The sequence below is a fragment of the Passer montanus genome, unplaced genomic scaffold (assembly GCF_014805655.1).
Source record: "Passer montanus isolate IOZ18808 unplaced genomic scaffold, ASM1480565v1 scaffold54, whole genome shotgun sequence".
Classification (NCBI taxonomy): Eukaryota; Metazoa; Chordata; class Aves; order Passeriformes; family Passeridae; genus Passer; species Passer montanus.
Genome location: NW_024370374.1, coordinates 2390422 through 2409101, shown reverse-complemented (window position 1 = coordinate 2409101; position 18680 = coordinate 2390422). Strand labels below are relative to the sequence as shown.

At 43.9% G+C, this 18680-nt stretch overlaps 1 protein-coding gene across 1 annotated transcript in view; it reads right to left on the bottom strand.

Moving 5' to 3' along the window:
- PARVA (parvin alpha) overlaps nucleotides 1-15608 on the bottom strand; it is a 63439-nt gene extending 47831 nt beyond the window's left edge. The window contains exon 1 of the mRNA XM_039725006.1: nucleotides 15286-15608. Within this exon, the coding sequence (XP_039580940.1) occupies nucleotides 15286-15421 (136 nt within the window). The 5' untranslated portion in view covers nucleotides 15422-15608. The remainder of the gene's footprint in view (nucleotides 1-15285) is intronic.
- Between the last annotated feature and the right edge of the window lie 3072 nt (nucleotides 15609-18680).

Below are 18680 nucleotides of genomic sequence, written 5' to 3'. Positions count from 1 at the left end.
CTACACCTCTCCCAGAAGTGCACTACCTACTCTTACACTTCTCTGCTTTTATAACAGCTGAAATGAGCTACTTGATAAGTAATGCTAATTCTATCATTTGTAGCTACAAGGGTTTTAAAATTTACCATTTCCTTCAAATATTTTGTCCCCAAGTAATATCTGAAATATGTCAGTAACTCAGAATGGAAAATAACTGTGGTATCTCCATCGCCACCAGTTGGTAACTGTATATAAATGTGGTCTAGTAAGCAGGGACTAGTAAAATAATTCTTCCATCCCCAGGATGCAATTATTTAAAAATGAGAAAAGAGATGAAAGAATTAACATAAATACATGTGCATACAGCTTTCAAAGTACTCAGTGGGATTCCAAATCTCCAGTTTAGCTGACACAGTAGAAGAGCTTTCCGTGTTAAAATTAAGTTTTTTTACTCTGTGCACCTTGCAGAGTGTGGTGCTAGAACCTTGCATTTATCCACATTCTAAAAAAGCTACAGTAAACAGCAGCACAGATTTTCTCACCTCAGCATATCAAATCTCCATCTACACAAGGCAAACATAAATAGGCTGCACAGTTCCATAGGTTTCATGTACATTCAGGTCCTCAGCCCTCTCTCCTGGGACTGTCAGCAAGCACAATTTAATAACTGAGATGTGCAAACTGCTCCACTCTTTATAAGAACCGACCCCAGCTCATCCATGGGATTTCACTTCAGTGACACAACCATCAAACGGGGAGTGGCCATCGCGGGAAAGTCCATACGCAACAATCTAGGCAAGGCGGCCTAGTGACAAAAAAGTTTGCCAAATGTAGAAGTGAGCTCTAGAATGTTTTGAAAGGTTTGTTTGTAAGTGTTTAAAAACACATTGTGACTACCAGATTTTACATATTGTGGGAACTTAAGTGGCTATGGCTGTGGAATTTAAGCACCTAGATCTGCCGTGTTATTTGAGTGTTCAAAAAATACCTACCAGTTAAAAATGAACAAGACAATAAAGCTCTACAGGTGCCAGCATTCCAGCTGAGAAAGTCCAACAGGTATTTCATTCCCTACTGCAGTACATGAGCACAGGCATACACCTGACTCAAACAGCAGGAGCTTATTTGCCAGCTTCCTTTCCCCAGCTAGACTATGCACAGGTATTGCCACTGTAAATAAGATACACAAAGATGGCAGACAAAAGTTGTAATAATTATTACTTACTGCTGAGGATACCTTCTTTTCTGCACAATTATGTGATGCTTCATAGGAACTCTAAGTTTGTATTATTTCTTGGTACGTGTGTTGCTATCCTCCACCTCTGAAAGAACACTCTCCTACCTTGCTGAAGCCTCTGGGAAGTAGCCCCAAAGACTGGTTAAGAGCTCAGACAACTAGCAAAAGCCTAATCTCTCCTTCCTTCCTTTCTCTCCTTCCTTCCTTTCTCTCCTTCCTTTCTCTCCTTCCTTTCTCTCCTTCCTTCCTTCCTTCCTTCCTTCCTTCCTTCCTTCCTTCCTTCCTTCCTTCCTTCCTTCCTTCCTTCCTTCCTTTTTTGTAATAGACTCTCATTTCCCCTCTTTTAAACAGATGCAATTTCTTGCAGCTTTCCTTAAGGCTGTCTGATAGATCCATTCCCTCTTTGCACTACATTTCCAAGCCTTAGCAGAGAATGTGCCTGATTTAGTCCTTAAGCTCTGCCTACTCTGACATGATGCATGTATGCACCTCTGTGAGCCATGAATGGTTCTTTGACTTGCATCCTTGACTGTCTCCTCGCACGCTCATTGTCAGGGAGGGAATTAAGTGGTTTGTCAGACTGATCCCAAGTGCTCAGCATCTGAACAGCGTGAAGTTTTACTCCACTGAGTAAGAAAACATTTCCCAGAACTTCATCCCTCTAGCCATGATAAGTGCCACTTCCCTGACAAACGAATAAAATTTACAGACATTCTGATCTCCCTGGGATTTATTATTGGAACTGGAGACTGATGGTTTGAACTGGGGAAGAAAATGAAGCAGAGCTGGTACGCCAGTCATGCAGGGGTTAAGCTAATTTGTTAGTGCCCTTGCTGTTTTTTGCTGTCAGCCACAGTGCATCCACTCTTTAAATTTTGAAAAGAACACCGACCTTTAATCTGTGGTATTAGTTCCTTTGACAAAATGGAAGATTATGTCTTTCTCCCACAAGCCTTCATGTGAAGCTTAGCCAGCTTCCATCTGGTCTGGCTAATTAAATGTAAGTTAACATTAAGTTAAGAGCCAGCTCCAGCCCACAGACCCTCTATTCTGCAACGGCAGATTTATTAATTGCCCAAACTATTTGAGTATTTAATACCAATTTTTGATTACTTCTATTTTCTTTGCTCTCTCACGAAAACAGGGAAATGTTTTTGAAGACATATTTGCATAATTTCAGTGCAGAAACAGAAAACACCGAGACGTGCTAATAAGATTCTGAGCAGCCGTAACACTGTCAGGTTTTTTTCTTCTGTATTTGACATGTTAATAAAGTACCATCATAACAGTGTGAAGGATCTGCCTATTATGCACAAGATGTGGAATCACTGGAGCTGTACATTTAAAGCTGGCCCTGACCCACAATCTGGCCCTACATGTACTAAAGCTACAGTCAGTTGTTGTATTCCTTATTCAGTCAAAACTTTCTTTGACCCTAATGGGCGTTCTGTCTGAATGAAGAACAAAGGGATTACATCTAATATGGGGAGCTAGTAATTAGAATCATGCCCACAGCTAACTTTTGATTAAAATTAATTTGTAAAGATGAAAATACAAAGAATGTACAAATTCAAAATTGTGGTTTGCACTGTTTTAACATTAACTCTATGTAGGTCTGGTACCTAATCTATTTCACTCTATTTAACATTAGCTGTCAGAGAAAAAAACTATACACTTCAAGAATTTTAAAATAAATAATACAAGGAAGATAGATTTATAATTTTTTTAAACACCTGATATTACTTTGAGAAAGACTGTTATTAAGTAAAACATCTTAAACCTCTTAACCAAGCCTGCCTTCTTTGGGACAGAGTCAAAGATCACACTAAGAAATGTTATTTCTTCATATATCTATTTAATATAATTCCTGCTGCTACTGTATGTAAAGCATATTTAAAAATTCAAACCCCAGGAAACTTCTATGTACTTCACATATAAAAACCAACCCACAAACAAAGAAACCCAACTGGTAAAAGTTCAGTTTCACATAAAAATCTAAACTGTATCAGGACTCACATCAGAGAGTTCAAAAACCAACAAAAACTGTGAATGGCACAAAGCTGCCTAATGGAGCAAGACTAAACACAGAAATGAGGAGACCACTGCTTCCTTCCACTTCTTTGCCTGCAGAAGATCACATGAGTAAATCAATTCACCTTTTCTGCCTCAGTTGCCCAAGCAGATGGTGCAGGGAGAACAAACATTTCTCATTTTCTGATCTCACCTTAAAATTCTCAGGTGTTTCAGTCAGATGAAGACGTTCTGTGTAAGGCCAGGCTGTTAGCAGCTACTATGTTGGAAATAGCAACGGGCAAGCAATTGCTTCTAAGAGACTCTGAAAACAAAACTGCTATTTTACAGGGTGCAAGGTCAACAACAGACACAAAGCACTTCTGATAGTGTCTGTTTATAATATGGGGTTTTCTTATCGACTTATTCTGTACGCTCATCTCTCCATTAAATTATAATGACCTGTTGCCAAAAAGCCCCAAATCAAAAAGCCTCAATCCCTTCTCATTAAGCTTTCATTCTCTATTTTCTTACTTTACATCTGTGTTCTCACTGTGTACACCAACCCTGTTTATTTCAACAGCTTACCCTGGGAATGCTGCTCTGCACAGAATTGTTACCTTTTACACGGGCAAAAGGAGAATGTCTGATAAAATCCACTGAGGGAACTCCTTCAGAAACGAAATACAAGACCCCAAGTGCAATCTGAATGTACTGCGCTGACTCTAAGGCCAGACACGGCTTTCTGCTAAAGGCCATTAAGAGCCAGCTCATTTTCAGAGTAGCAGGCGCGCACACAGGCTCTGCTGAGCTCCATTCTGACACAGCAGCAGCCGATTCCTCTGCACTCATTGCTGGCACCCGGGCTGCTCACGCCAGCTTTCCTCGTCAGCTGGAGCCACCTTGTGCCCTACAGAGCACCTGCACCCAGCTGAGGAAAAACTGTTCACATGCTGGCTTCTTTTGCATGAGACAGCAACTCCTAAAAAACATTTATTCGGATTCTGCATAAACCATTTCATTTGGGAGTAACCGTATCAAATCGGTGAAAGATGATTTATTTGCGGGTAACTATTTCAAGTCAGTTAAAAATGAACAGGATAATAAAGCTGCAGATCAACTGGATGCTGATTATTTTTCTCCAATTCAACCCACCACTGCAGTAAGGATTTAAGAGTCATGCAAGACATTAAGTCACTTGGAACACTTGTGGTACAATGAGGAATACCACCACTGTTTTCCAGTTTATTACGTGTCCTTAGGTACGATCGAGAATTATAACAAAGCAGTGACAAGAATGCGAGACCACGAGCTGCTCTGCTGCCAGCTCTACTTTGCACTCAAACAGCAAAGTCTCTTCCTCTGCAGTAATGAATTTGAGTGCACAGCATAAGAATGTTTAAAAGTGCTGCAATTCAGATTTGGCCTCTAGCCATAAAATTCTAATGCAGCTTTCAAACACGCCTGAAGTCAGAGTTGAATTTTTTTGGTCTCATTATAAAATAGGGATCTCATGAATCAAATAGTTCTGGACAAACTTCCAGCGGCTACAGGGGCAAAGTCTGACCTGGGGCCAAATCTACCATATTCCTGTTCTTTTATTCTGACAGGATCAATATCAAATGTGTTGAGGATCTGAGGATACAGAGCCAATAGATAACTCCTTTCCTTCTCAAAGCAACAGTGATATTCTTTATTCCAAGTGGGCAGGACAGATGTGATCATACCTTCTAATAAAATTAATACTTATCATTTAAACACATGAGACTTGACATTTCTTCTTAAACCTGAAAGCATAGGCCACAAAAACCCCCAAATAAACCACAAAATCCAAACTCCTGAACTACACAGTTACAACAAAAAGTGTTCTGACCTTTTACCATTCTTCTTCTTCATGCACTCTGACGACAAGTCAGGCATATCATCTTTTGAATTCAGCTCTGCAATACATTATACTGCATTTACTCTGAGCACTCTGACATTATCATTATCTTCTTTTGTGCCCAACAGCAACTGCAGCTCCTATAATGCCATTATTGTAATTAAGAACAATCTGAACCATTGACAGCATTGCCTCGTTTGCTCTAGAATCCCCTGTGCATTAGTGTTCTTCTAAACCAATATTTCACTATTAATAGTTTGCTACTTTAGAACTGCCTAAGGTTAAAAAAAAAAAAATTAGGCCTCATCCTAACTCAGTGGCCAAAGAAAAAAACTGCTAAGAAAAAATAAATGAAAGGCTGTGCACCGGCAAACTGTTACACTTTTCTTTACATGTGCTGAAAATGGATTCACACCCTGCCAACCTATTCAGGCTGTTACCCAGGTGAGGAAGCTTATTTTGGCTTGCTTCAAAAGGACCACCTGTACAGATAGAAAAGAAAACATCTCTTCTCCCACTAAATGTACCCAAAGTCTAAACTCTAAATGTACTCTGTCTAAACTCTCCCTTTCATTAATCCAGCTCTCAGTTGGATAAGTAGGGCACGGCAATTTAGGCATTCTTGTCTGGGAAATTCTGACCTTAACTCCCAGCCCTGCAGCACACGTGCTGTGCAGGCTGCCTGCACCCTGTCCATGTGTTTGCTGAGGGTGACACCTGCCTGTCCCTGGGCCAGGACAGTGCTCAGCCACAGCCCTGTGATCACCTAACTAACACCCAGCCTTGCACTACTGCAATTCCAGGGAAACCACCAAGCGTGGGCTAAGTGGCCAGGACAGCACTGACACATTAACATGCACCTCCCACAACCCAGAAAGCCCAGAAATGGCACCGTCATCAGGAGCTACTTCAATTTTCCCTCCACAGGACCCAGCCTTGCACTACTGCAGTTCCAGGGAAACCACCAAGCGTGGGCTAAAGCTGCAGGTGCAGTGGCCAGGACAGCACTGACACATTAACATGCACCTCCCACAACCCAGAAAGCCCAGAAATGGCACCGTCATCAGGAGCTACTTCAATTTTCCCTCCACAGTAAACGAGAAGCTAGAGTGCTGAATTCTATCAGAAAAGAACCCAGCAATCATTATCTGCATGCTGTCTGAAAAGGGACCATTGCTGGTAACGTGGAGTTTTAGGTATTTTTAGCAGACGTAACACAGGAAAGCACAGTATGAAAATGACCAAAGAAACATGGCTAGTGGAAAAGAGCTGGTAACTCCCAAGGAGATTTAGACAGATGGGGTGGCAGACTTTTTCTTCTTGTGAACACATATTCCATTAAAAAATTATCAGCCTTATGTTAAAGGAATATTCAGGAAATTATAATGTTTAGGATACATTTGCAATTTTTTATTCTTTCAAAGATTTTGCAGTGTAAGACTGTATTTTTATGTGCGGGAAATCACTACTGGGCTGGAGCTGCTTCTCTCCCCACCACACCCTTCAACTTCTGCCCAGAGCTTCTGATGGGGAACAGTGCTCACTGGCAATTGTTGCAGCCCCTCTCCTCCTAAAGTCCCTTTTACCAAGTGGGATTTCATAGGTTTCACTATGAATAAAGGCTAATATCACCTATCACTAGATCAGTGGCACAGACTGCTCTACCACTCCACTGGAAGGTCAAAGAACAGGAGCAACTCTATGCTAAGCAGGAATAAGAGAAGCCAGAGGGACTTAACCATAACTGCAACTACTACAAATGACACACAGAAATTCATATTCCAGGTGTTTTCTGTCACAAAAATAATTATCTAAGAAAAAGTAACATATTGTCAACCACAGTACACTGTGTGCTGCTTGACACAAAGATCAGTAAGAAGTCAGGAAGAGAAGTGCAAAGATTAAAAAGGAAAGCAGGATTGCTGAGTCGGGACCTTTTGGATTAAATCCACATATATGATCAGAACATTTCATAGCACCACATGCAATTATTTCCCATGGACTACTACAAAACTGAAAGGAAACCAGAGCATTTGGAAGACTGTAGAGCCTTGTTATTTCAGCCTGCAATTCTTTAATATTTTGAGAAAGATCACTGCTTGATGAACAGTGGCACAGTCTAGAGCCAGGTGCAGGATTTGGGTGAACAGATGGCGGCTAATCTTCCTAATACAGCTCTGCCAGCACAACTCACTCTTGACCAGTCACATCCCTAGGTTTTTTCTGGCCCCTGGTTTTCTCTGGCCTGAGCACAGCTTTCCAAGGGGTAGTTGCAGAGTAGACTAAGGATTCACAAAAGGCTATTGATCTGATTTTGCTTTTGGTCCAAGACATCTTTTGTTTGTATTTCAGTTTGGTCACTAAAGTGAATTAACTCACTGGTGCACTCAACACACACACACACCCACCCAATTCCAACAGGGACAAGGGTATTCAAGCCAAATAATGTTATCTATCAGTAAGTATTAGCACACCAAGCAGAAAATGCATGATGATACATGTAGAGAGCAAGGCTTTGCTACTCAGTGCTCCAACACAGCCACACACACAAGAGCAGCACAGGAACTCCTACGAGCTGGAGAAGGAACACAGAACACACAGAGAGCAAGCTACACCTTCAGCCCCAGCCCAGCCCCACATTTGGAAGAGCTGCAAGTGAAAATGTGAAGCACTGCAAAATATCCTGCCTCGCAGCTCGTCCTCTCTCAAGCAAAATGGAATAACATTGCTTCCAGCACAGCACTGACTGCACCACCTGTAGTGTCAGCTGGCCTCTCAGGATGTCTTCCTGTGGGCTTGCCTGCAGCTTCGCTGATAGAACAGCTTATTGTTGGGGATACAACAACTGTATTTGAATTGGAACTGGTGTGGGGAGGAAAAGGAACAGGACAGAAGAGTAGATGGAAAAGCAACACGATTTCAGGTACACCTCAAACACTGATTTTCTAAAATTTCACTTAATGAAGAACTATGTCCCTGCAACTGCTGATTTCACCCTCAGCAACACCAGCATTTTGCTGAAAAAGACTGCAGAGCTCTGGATTAAGTTATTAGGAAGCACTCGATCTCAGATGTAGTGACATAACAAACAAACTGGACTGTCCTTATCTTAATCTCTGTGAAAAAGGCAGAGAGGGCAGTACTAAACTATTTGTTCTGCAGGGAGGGCATCATTTAATGGTTGTGAAAGGCATAAAAGAAAGAAAATAAAAATTAGGATACATCCCAGAGATTCTGTCCAAAGCACAGACCTGTATGTACTTACAGGAAGCTGCCTTTAAGGTGAGGGGTTTCAGAAGATGTAAATCCAGTGAGAAATTTTCTCTTGGCCACCTCGGCCTCTAGGCCTTCTCTTACCTTCAGGGTGGATTCCTTTAAATGCTAAGGGAAACATCAGAGTTCTAAAACTCCAGATGCTCTTGACAGCTCACTCCCTTCACTGAGGATGAAAACTTCATCCTCAGTTGAGTACCTCGCATTTATTCTGCAGCATTACTCCATTATATCCACCTTCACTCTTCACTCAGACTGGATATGTTTTTATGAGGATGATCTAAGGGAATGCATGTTTGAAATCTGGAGAGGTAAAGGAAAAATTAGCACTGAAACAAAAGTGCATCAATCTGAGCTGGTCCCTAGCTGGTTTTGGTTTGGCTTTTTTTTTTTCTTTTTCATGGCTCCATCCTGTAATCTGAAAGCACTGGAGGCTCTTCAACCAATTGCTCAATGCATGTTTATTTTTAACTGAAACCTCAGCTCAGATGATGAAGGAATTATTTAAATGGGAGAAAGTCAGGAAATAAAAGGCATACTTCTACAGCAGCTGACTTGCCCACATAATTTAGGCTTTTGCAAGAGAAATGCAAAGACAGAGTTCAATGGCTCTGCTGCCCTCATGCAGGTAGTCAGAGAACAGTAGAATTCATGGCTGCTCTGGGTCACAACAGGGGATCAAAGCCCAGGGCCCTGGTACCTGGCAGAAATGCCTTCTTTACAATACTAACAGGAAAGGGCAAACCAACTGAATTTGGTATAAGCTTCATAACAGCTTCATAATGCTAACAGATGTCACAACAGGTATTTTATCATTTCTGAACACAATGGCACTGGAGACATGTAAGATCCACTCAGACTCACTTTTAGCCCCCACCCCCCATTCCTTTTAAAAAACATTTCTGGCATCCAAAACACCCCACAGCACTATTTCAGAAAATAATCATTCACAATGTGGCCCTGTGCTCCATTCACACACATCCCCTCCCTGCATGGCTCCTCCTGCCTCCAGCGAGCCACCACCACGGGCTCCTTTGCCTCCTCCCTGGCACTGCTGTGCTTTGTTCATCTCAGCACTGCCAGCACAGTGTTCACCTGTGTGATCCAGCCCCTCTGCACCTGCTGGGAGGCACTCACACTCAGCTCTACCATGACAGCCTAACTCTGGATATACACTCCATAACCTGTCTGGCAAAAAAGCTGGCACCTGGGACTCACATGTTCCTGCAGAGCTGTACGTGAAACACACGGACTGAGCATAACTGGACTGGGCCCTGCACGAATATTTGGTTGAAACAATGAAATTTAAGAATAATTTTAGGATTATCTTTTACTTCTGAGATTCAGAAACACATTCACAATATTTTCATGTCTTTCTCTGAACCAACTGGAGCCAAATGCTATTATAAAAGGGGGAACAAAGAAAGCTCCACCGGGGCAGAGCCTGGCTGGACAGATGCTGAACAGCCTGAAGCAGGGCAGAGCTGTCATCCACATTTATCCCTGGGAGCTGCATCTGCAGGACCACTGCCATCCCAGCCCAAGCAACAGGAGGGTGTTCAGCTTTCAGAGGTAATTCTCTTCCTTCCCACTGAATCAGTGAAGTGACAACAAACAAAGCAAGTGGACCTCCCCTCTATTTTTCTGTTTGTTGTAGGTCTGCTCCTTCCACAGAACAGAAGTATTTTATCTACTTAAGAGACCCTGCTCCAAGGCAGTAATTCCTTCAATGGTGATGCTAATAGGTTTTGCCCACCATCACTGGGGACACGGAAATGTGTGGCACAGAGTACAGGGCAAAGACTCTGAGCACATTCCAGTTGCTGTGCAGCGAGGTTGGTGGAGAAACACGTTCATGTCAGACAGCAAAACCAGCTGCTCAGCCACTCTGATGGCACTGGAAGGCCTGGGGGTGAGGTACTGTCAAAGGCAGAATGGCAGAAGCATTAATAAGAGTGACAGTAAAGCCTTTCCCATGTCTCCCTTTTCACAGGAGACACCACATGCCATCCTCTAAACACCAGTATGAAACTAGCACCCAGTGGTTCATTTTCATCATTCATGCCCTACATCAGCAAACACAGATCGGTTCTTCTAGCACGTGCTTTTAAATACAGCATCAGGGAAGAGCAGAGGAAAAGAAAAGCCTGCAGAGTGTTTCAGCCAGCCTGGAATCTCTCACACAAGAAACAGACGAGCACAAACATCTACCGACACAAAAACAAGTCATTTGCAATTGCTGTGCAGTAAGTTGCAGAAACAGGTCCGAAGAAAATGAGTGAATTAAAATCCAGCAGAACACTTCTTCTATATCAAGAAATAAATTTATTTCATTGGAAAAGGCCCAGAGCAAGACCAAGGTATGATCTTTCTCTCAGTGAGCCACAGAGCAAACCATTTTACTCATGGATTGCAGAAAGACAAACATTTTACGTGAAGCACCTGAAAAGCTTTCATCAGCCTACACTTACTCTTACTTTGTATTCTTAGATTTTTCTGATTTCATATTATTACATAAAATACATGAAGTAAAGATGAAGAAAGTTAAGGTTATTATCAAAACCCACCAGAATTTACATTATTTTACACTGCTAACATATTCTTCCCTGAGGCACACAGAGAGGCACACTGCCTACCCCACATACCAAAATTAAGTCAAAACCAAAACAAGACAAACACAAAAAGAAGAAATATCATAAGTGGAGGACAGCAGAAAATTCATTCTTTCTCCTGCCCATCAACCCCAAATAAAGTAGGCAGAAGAGCAGTCAAATTACCGAAATTGATGTCACATCAATTGGAAAACTGACTGAGCCCATACAATTGCTCTCCACCAAATTCACGGGTTCAAGCTGTCTGCTTCCCATCTGCTCCTCTGCAATTTAAGTAATTCTGAACTTCACTCTCTATACCCAAATGTGTCACAGATTTATCAGCATGTCAGGGGCCAATTCTTTACATTCTACACTAAGGTAAGCTATTAGGGGGAGCAATTTTTCTGTGTTTATAATTGCCAGGCCAGGAAAATTCAAGGGGGACAATCACACACGACCTTACTAAATCCACCATGAAAAATTCATTAGATAACACAGTCCCCCACCCCGCCATCTTTTTTAAAAAGGCCATTTTGTTCTATTTTTACATGTGTTTAAAGACATGTTTAGTACACATTACAGAATACTGTAACAAGCTTACAAAAAAAATCTAATTTGTGGGGTTTTTTTTGCTTATATGATGAGCTCCATCATACATCTGAACTCCTGATAGACAGGGACTGGGATCCTTCACCAGCATATAATGGGGTGGCCAGTCTTTAAATGCTTTTCAGCAATGAAGGGGATGGAACCTTATTAAAAACCACAAACAACTTCTGCACACCGCAGTTCAGTTTGCAGACCGGCTGTCAAGTATTCTAGTCTTTGTTCACAATTCTCTCACTGCCTAAAAAGCTAATTTAATTAATTCCAAACATACTTAATTTGTAATTTTGCTACCTTAACAGAATGTATGCTCCATCTCAAGATGCAGCTGCAGATGCTGTCACAGGGAAGACCAAAGTACAATGTTCTCATCCTGAAATTACACCACTGGTGATGAGATGTTGTAAATGAAAACCAGACTATGGCTCTACATGACAGACAACAACATAAACAAATCTGAGCTCCAAATTCCAGATTTTATCAAATACTCTTTAATATTTAATGGCAACGTATTTGCCATATTAACCTATGTCTTACAGTATGACTAATCCCTGCTTACATCATGTGTGATATCTCAAGTAGCTCAGGTTATTCTTTGTTTTGGTCAATAAATTGTACTCTGATATTAGAGAATTCATTTCACTTGTCTGGACTACCCTCCCCTCTTCCACTGGTGGACCTCTTACCATTGCCAAGAACTTTGAAATGTATAAGCAAAGGTTTGCTATATTTTATATATATATATATTTATGCATATAAATTAATGTCAATACTGATATTGCATTTTATGTTGTATTAGAAACTATTTTTGCTACACCTAAAACTACATAAACTTTCTTCACATATAATCTGCATTACTCTTCATCATAAAGTCACTTCAGATCCTAAAGGATTTTCATTTGGTGAAGCATTTTGGCACTGTCTCTGTTGTTGGAATATACAAAAATGCAGTTTTGACAACAATCAAAACACCTGTTGATGACAAAAATACAAAACTCGCAGATGTGTAATTGTGTATCACCTACAACAGTTAACTACATATATAGCAGAGATGGTACTAAAGTGAAACCAGCATAGTCCCTACAAGAGATAAAACATTTTTTTGCATTATTAAAAACCAGTTCTTAGCCCTTGTGGTAGAACCCTGGAGTAAATCAGTATTCTTCTGTCCTCTCTGTAACAGCAGAACTTACACCAACTGAAAGACATGGAAATTTTCAGTTGTCCCTCTTTTATCCTGACTTACACTGAACATTTTCCTACACATCCTGTGTGTAAGCAGGTGAATAACCACGTGCACTTCTATGACCAAGACCCACCTCCATAGGAAACCTGCCATAGGTTGGTTAAAGCAGAAAAAAAAACCACACCAAAGCTCAGATCCTAGATGAACAAGCAATCTGACCTCTGAAATTCCTAGCTAGGCTTCAAAAACACTTGGAGCCCTACAAAAAATAATCAGCACGACTTAAGATGGAACCTACGTGGGCCACAGCCAGCAAGGAACAATGCTCATTAATAGTTTGCAAGCTTATATTTATTTTTAGCAGAGAAAAAATTAGGAAGTAAGCAAGAGGACAGGCTTCACAGTAAGCCTGAAGCCACCTGAATGTGTTAAAACCCATAAATCAATAAAGATAAGATAGCATACTATCAGTTTCACCTCTATATATGCTTCCACCAGAGAAATGTCACTAATACACACTCAAGTAAAAAGGATACTAAGGTGAATTTAACACAATACATTTTTGTCCACCAGCAAGTAACAGTCCTTACCAAGTTAATATAAAAAACCCCAGCTCTCTAAACCAGTTACTTTTAGATAGACCTTAGAAAATTGGGAAACACAAAAGACATGGACAACGCAGTTTCAAAATTTCAAAAGGACAGACAATATGAAATGGCAGGTGCAGGTTTTTATCAATAAATGTAATACATTAATGAGAAGTATACAGAATACAGATTTTTGGAAGATTGCAAGGCAGTGGACAAAAGTAACTGCTGCCTCTAACAGTTTGCTGGAGATTTGTGACTTCAGACATCTGTCACTAAGGAATAAAGCATTTAATAGCAGAAACAGCACTAACAATATAATGGACATACCCAAAGTGCCACAAATAGGCTCACTTAAAGATCTCCAAACATACCTACAATCAGAACTCATCAAAGAAGATTGTTGCTAGTTCCATGTTGCTAATAGTCACAAATACTCTTAACAGCATAAGAAGTAGGTAATTAATGGAGCTGTCATTCTTTACCATTTCATCTGGTCCATCTACAATGACCAGAAAAAGCCAAATAATGTGAGCACAATCGTGCAGCATGGTTTTACTTGAAAAGCAAGGCTGTACATCACAGCAAGATGACGTGAGGGTTACAGAACGAGGAGCTGTGCTCTCCCAAGTGGCGTCATCCGTGTCCGCAGCACTGGAGCTGCTCTGAAACACTGCGTGCCTGGCTCCAGCGCCAGTGCACGCCAGGAGCAAGGGACTGCTGAGCCTCATACCCTTCTTCACACTCACAAGCAATGAATTTTGCTTGAAAAACTCTTTTGAAGTGACTGTTACGCTGGCTCTATTTGCATCATATTTTAATTAAGCTCAGCTGTGAAAACGATGGGTGAGCGAGGTGAAACTCCAATTCTCTCTCAACTCATGGGATTGCACACAGGAAAATTCAGCGGGGGGTGGGTATTAATTCACACGTACGGACAAAGAACCAGACTGTTGCACATGCTAGGCGTTCCGTAAAGGTTCGCTGCCGGGACGCAAAACTCTTTTGCCCAGCAGAAGGACAAACTGCGTTCCGAGCCGCTGAGGAGCGACCGCTGCTATGAATTCGTGTCAGGGGAATGCATTACAGAGCGCTGCGTGCTGACCCACACTCCGCGCTGTGGCCCACACAGCACGGCACCGCGCTCTGGGGTCCGCCCCAGCTGCGGAGGCAAATCCCGCTGAGGGGAAAAAAATCCCCGGGCGCTCCCAGGCCTGCGGGGCCCGCCGGCCGCCCGGCCCGCGGCGGGCAGCGCTCCTGCCTTCCTTCCGTCCTTCCGCGGCCGGGCCGGCAGACGGACCGCGGAGCGGCCCCGCACACACACACTGCCCGCACACCCGGGAGCGGCCCGCACACACACACTGCCCGCACACCCGGGAGCGGCCCGCACACACACACTGCCCGCACACCCGGGAGCGGCCCGCACACACACACTGCCCGCACACCCGGGAGCGGCCCGCACACACACACTGCCCGCACACCCGGGAGCGGCCCGCACACACACACTGCCCGCACACCCGGGAGCGGCCCGCACACACACACTGCCCGCACACCCGGGAGCGGCCCGCACACACACACTGCCCGCACACCCGGGAGCGGCCCGCACACACACACTGCCCGCACACCCGGGAGCGGCCCGCACACACACACTGCCCGCACACCCGGGAGCGGCCCGCACACACACACTGCCCGCACACCCGGGAGCGGCCCGCACAGAAGGCCCCGGAGCGGCCCCCGCGCGGTGCCGGCGCAGCGGCGGGGCCGGGGCGGCTCCTCCCTCGCCGCTCGCCTGCCCACCCCACCCCGCACGTCCTTCCCCGCCAGCCCCTTCCTCCCGCTCCCCAGAGCCTTTTCCTCTCCCCCTGTCTCCTCCCTCCCTCCCCCCACAGTAAGGTAACTCCCAGGAAATATGCAAACTTGTTAATTTTTACCTTCTTTGGCTTTTTTCCTCCTGGCCAGCGTGCCGCCGAGCTTGCCCAGGAAGGAGTCATCCTTCTTTCTGGAGGGGGGAGATTTCGGGGTGGGGGACTTGGGGGAAGAAGGGGATTTCTGCGGGGAGGTTGCCATGCTGGGCCAGCCGCCGGCGGCTGAGGGACGGAGCAGTCGGCTCCGAGGCCGCGGTGCCGTGGGAGGCTGTTCCCGGCTCTGAACGGAAGCGGAATTATTTCAAGCATTTGAGGCAGCTCCTGCTCCGCTCTCCCGGCTCTCCCGCTCCTTCCCTCCCTCCTCCCGCCCTCCCTCCCGCCGGGGAGGGCCCGCTCGCCTCGCTCGGCTGCCGGTGGCCCCGGGCGGTGCGGGAGCCGCTCCGCCGCCGGCTGGGGCCCGGCTGGAGCCGGGGGCACGGGGCAGCGCCTCGGCCCTGCCCTCGCCGAGGGGCCGGGCACATCGGGGGCTGGCTGGGTAGGTGACCCAGGGCAGGGTGATGCAGGAGGGTGCCAGTAACGTGGGTGCCCGAAGGTGGAGGTAGGTGTGCACACAGTGTCACAGCGCTCAGCTCATCCTCAGCTGACCCACGGTGAAGGGCCTGAAGGGTAGGAGGGTCACAGCTGCCAGCAGATGTTTCTACATCCTGTGCGCAGCACCGATAGAAAAACAGAATCACGGTCACGGTTGGAAGGGGGCTTAAAGATGTTCTAGTTTCCAACACATTGCCATGGGCAGGGACACCTTCAATTAGACTTGGTTGTTCAAAGCCCCATTTAACCTGGCCTTGAACACTTCCATGGATGGAGTGTCCAGAGCTGCTCTGGAGAGCTTGTTCCAGAGCCTCACCACCCTCCCAATAAAGAGTTTTTCCTAATACCTTGTCTAAACCTACACTTCTTCAGCTTAAGGCTATTTCCCCTTTTTCTGTCACTACCTGACCTGACGTCCCTGTCCAGCTGTCCTGTGACCCCCCCTTTAGGAACTGTAAGGCTGCTAGGTGCTCCTGAAGCATTCTCCAGGCTGAACAACCCCAGCTTTCTCAACCTGTATTCATGGAGAGGTGCTCCAGCCCTCTGAGCACCTTGGTGATCTCCTCTGGACATGCTCCATCAAGTGTCCCTCTCCAGCTGTCCTGTGACCCCCCCCCTTTAGGAACTGTAAGGCTGCTAGGTGCTCCTGAAGCATTCTCCAGGCTGAACAACCCCAGCTTTCTCAACCTGTATTCATGGAGAGGTGCTCCAGCCCTCTGAGCACCTTGGTGATCTCCTCTGGACATGCTCCATCAAGTTCATCTCCCTTGTGTTGGAGGTCCCAGATCTGGACACACAAAAGAACTTAGGAAGTAATAAAGTGTCCCTAAATATTTTCCTGCAAGTTAAAGTCCAAGCTTACTACAGACATTCCAGTCTGGATAAGATTTTGCAAAGCTCTTCTGCCTGCAGTTTTCAGCTGTGTCTGTGGTGAGAAGCAGCGGGCATCGTCATATCCACTTCTACAAAGCAAAACAACTCTTGTAGTCAGACCAGTATAAAAAGCCTGTGGAAGGAAAGGTGACTGAACATGATAGATTGCCTATACCAACCCTGCTTTGATTTGCAGATGAGCAGCTTAAGGGAGGTTTAAAACAGATAATTTGCTGTGACTGGTTCAGCAGGCATCCAGGAGTGGAACAGCATTAATGTCATCTGGATGCACTACTTTCACTTACCACTTAATCACTTGATTAACAATTCAGGCAAAAAGCCACACACACTTCATGCAAATATCCAGCTATCCATTAGGCATAATAAGTGAAATGAAATTACCGTGAGGATATTTCTAAATCAGCTAATAATTGTTGTGTTTTTACAAGCTGGTAACATTGGTTAGCTGATGAGGATAGATATCAATGTCTATTTGTTGCATGCAGTTAGTATGTGCCCTGGAAAAAAACCTCTATTCGTCCATCCTGCCAGCAGTTATAAGCAAGAATGAGCCCAAGGCTTAGCACAATCCTTTCCTTATATTTGCTCTCTGGTTCTAGCACCAGTTATTGTCTGGGGCCTCTCGTCTACGAATTTCAGCCCAAATTTCACGCATAATTCTCTTTTTGCAGAAGTGCTGCTTATACAGTGTATGTCTCATTTTAAAGAACATAATAAAAGACAGTTTCAAAAGGAGAAATACACACATCAAGCACTTTTAAAAACATGCCTGTAAATCTGTGGTATTTACAGACAGAGCAGTGACCCAGCTGAATCTCCATTTGGAGCCAAATGACTATACATGGATGTCAGAATAGGATTTTGTGGGCACAGCAGAAGAGAGAACATTTTGGTAAGCACAAGTACACTTGCCTTTGTACCACTGTGTTTGTGGTGAATACAGAAGGAAGAAGCCAGATGCCTCACAAAGAGCAACAGGTGCTGGGCTGTGCAGTACAGGCTAGTCAGAATTCAACATGCATTTGCCAACTCCCTCACAAAACTATTTCTCAACACTCAATATATGTAAATGAATGATAAATACAGTATTACTTATTTGATAGCCTCGTGAACTATGGGAGTTGGACATCACAAGAGGAAAAAAATTAAATGAAACAATGTGTTTAAGATGAACTTTGTCAGATCTGGAAACTCCAATACTGCGTGCTTTAAGTAATGATTCTAAAGCAACAGCGTGATCCTAAGTTTACCGTTTTGATTTTGGGATTTCTTTCAGGATTTATGTGCAGTTCTTTGTGTGTAACATTACTGCAGTATTTTTCCAGTTGTGTTGTTTCTCTTTGAGGACAGTTAAAACATTTTTCCCCTGTATCTCAAATTTAGAATTACATATGCTACCTTTTTTTTTTCTTTTTATGTAAGAATATATATGAACATACAGCCTTAAACTAATACTGTATTCATCACAAAAGGCTTTATAGATATTCACAAGGTCTAAGTTATGGCCTTAAATTAAGATTGCATTCATCACTAAAGGCTTTATAGGTATTCACAAGGTATGTATGCTATGGGCATGGAGCTTGCTTTGCTCTATATTTGACAATAGAATACTTCCAGGATCCTGCTCCACAAGCCCAGCACAGGACACAGCAGTCAGCAGGCCGCTGTTCAGGCTGGCCCTGCTGCACCTGGCATAGAAAAACGTGGAGCAGACCATGAGAGCTCTCACCACGCTCCCTGTCAGCGCCTTGTTCAGCCAGATGAGCCAAACATTACATCAAATTAATTGTATCCTGCTCACATGTGTACTTTTGCCAGGCAATAAAAGGTGGCTAAGTCCCCTCCCCTCCACCCTTCAAATAATTCTCAATCACCTGCATGTCTGTCCATGCACAGCTGGTTTTTATTTCTTTTAATATGAGACTCAGGATGCTCAGGAGCAGTTTTGCTTCCCCAAAGAAACAGAAGAAGCAAGG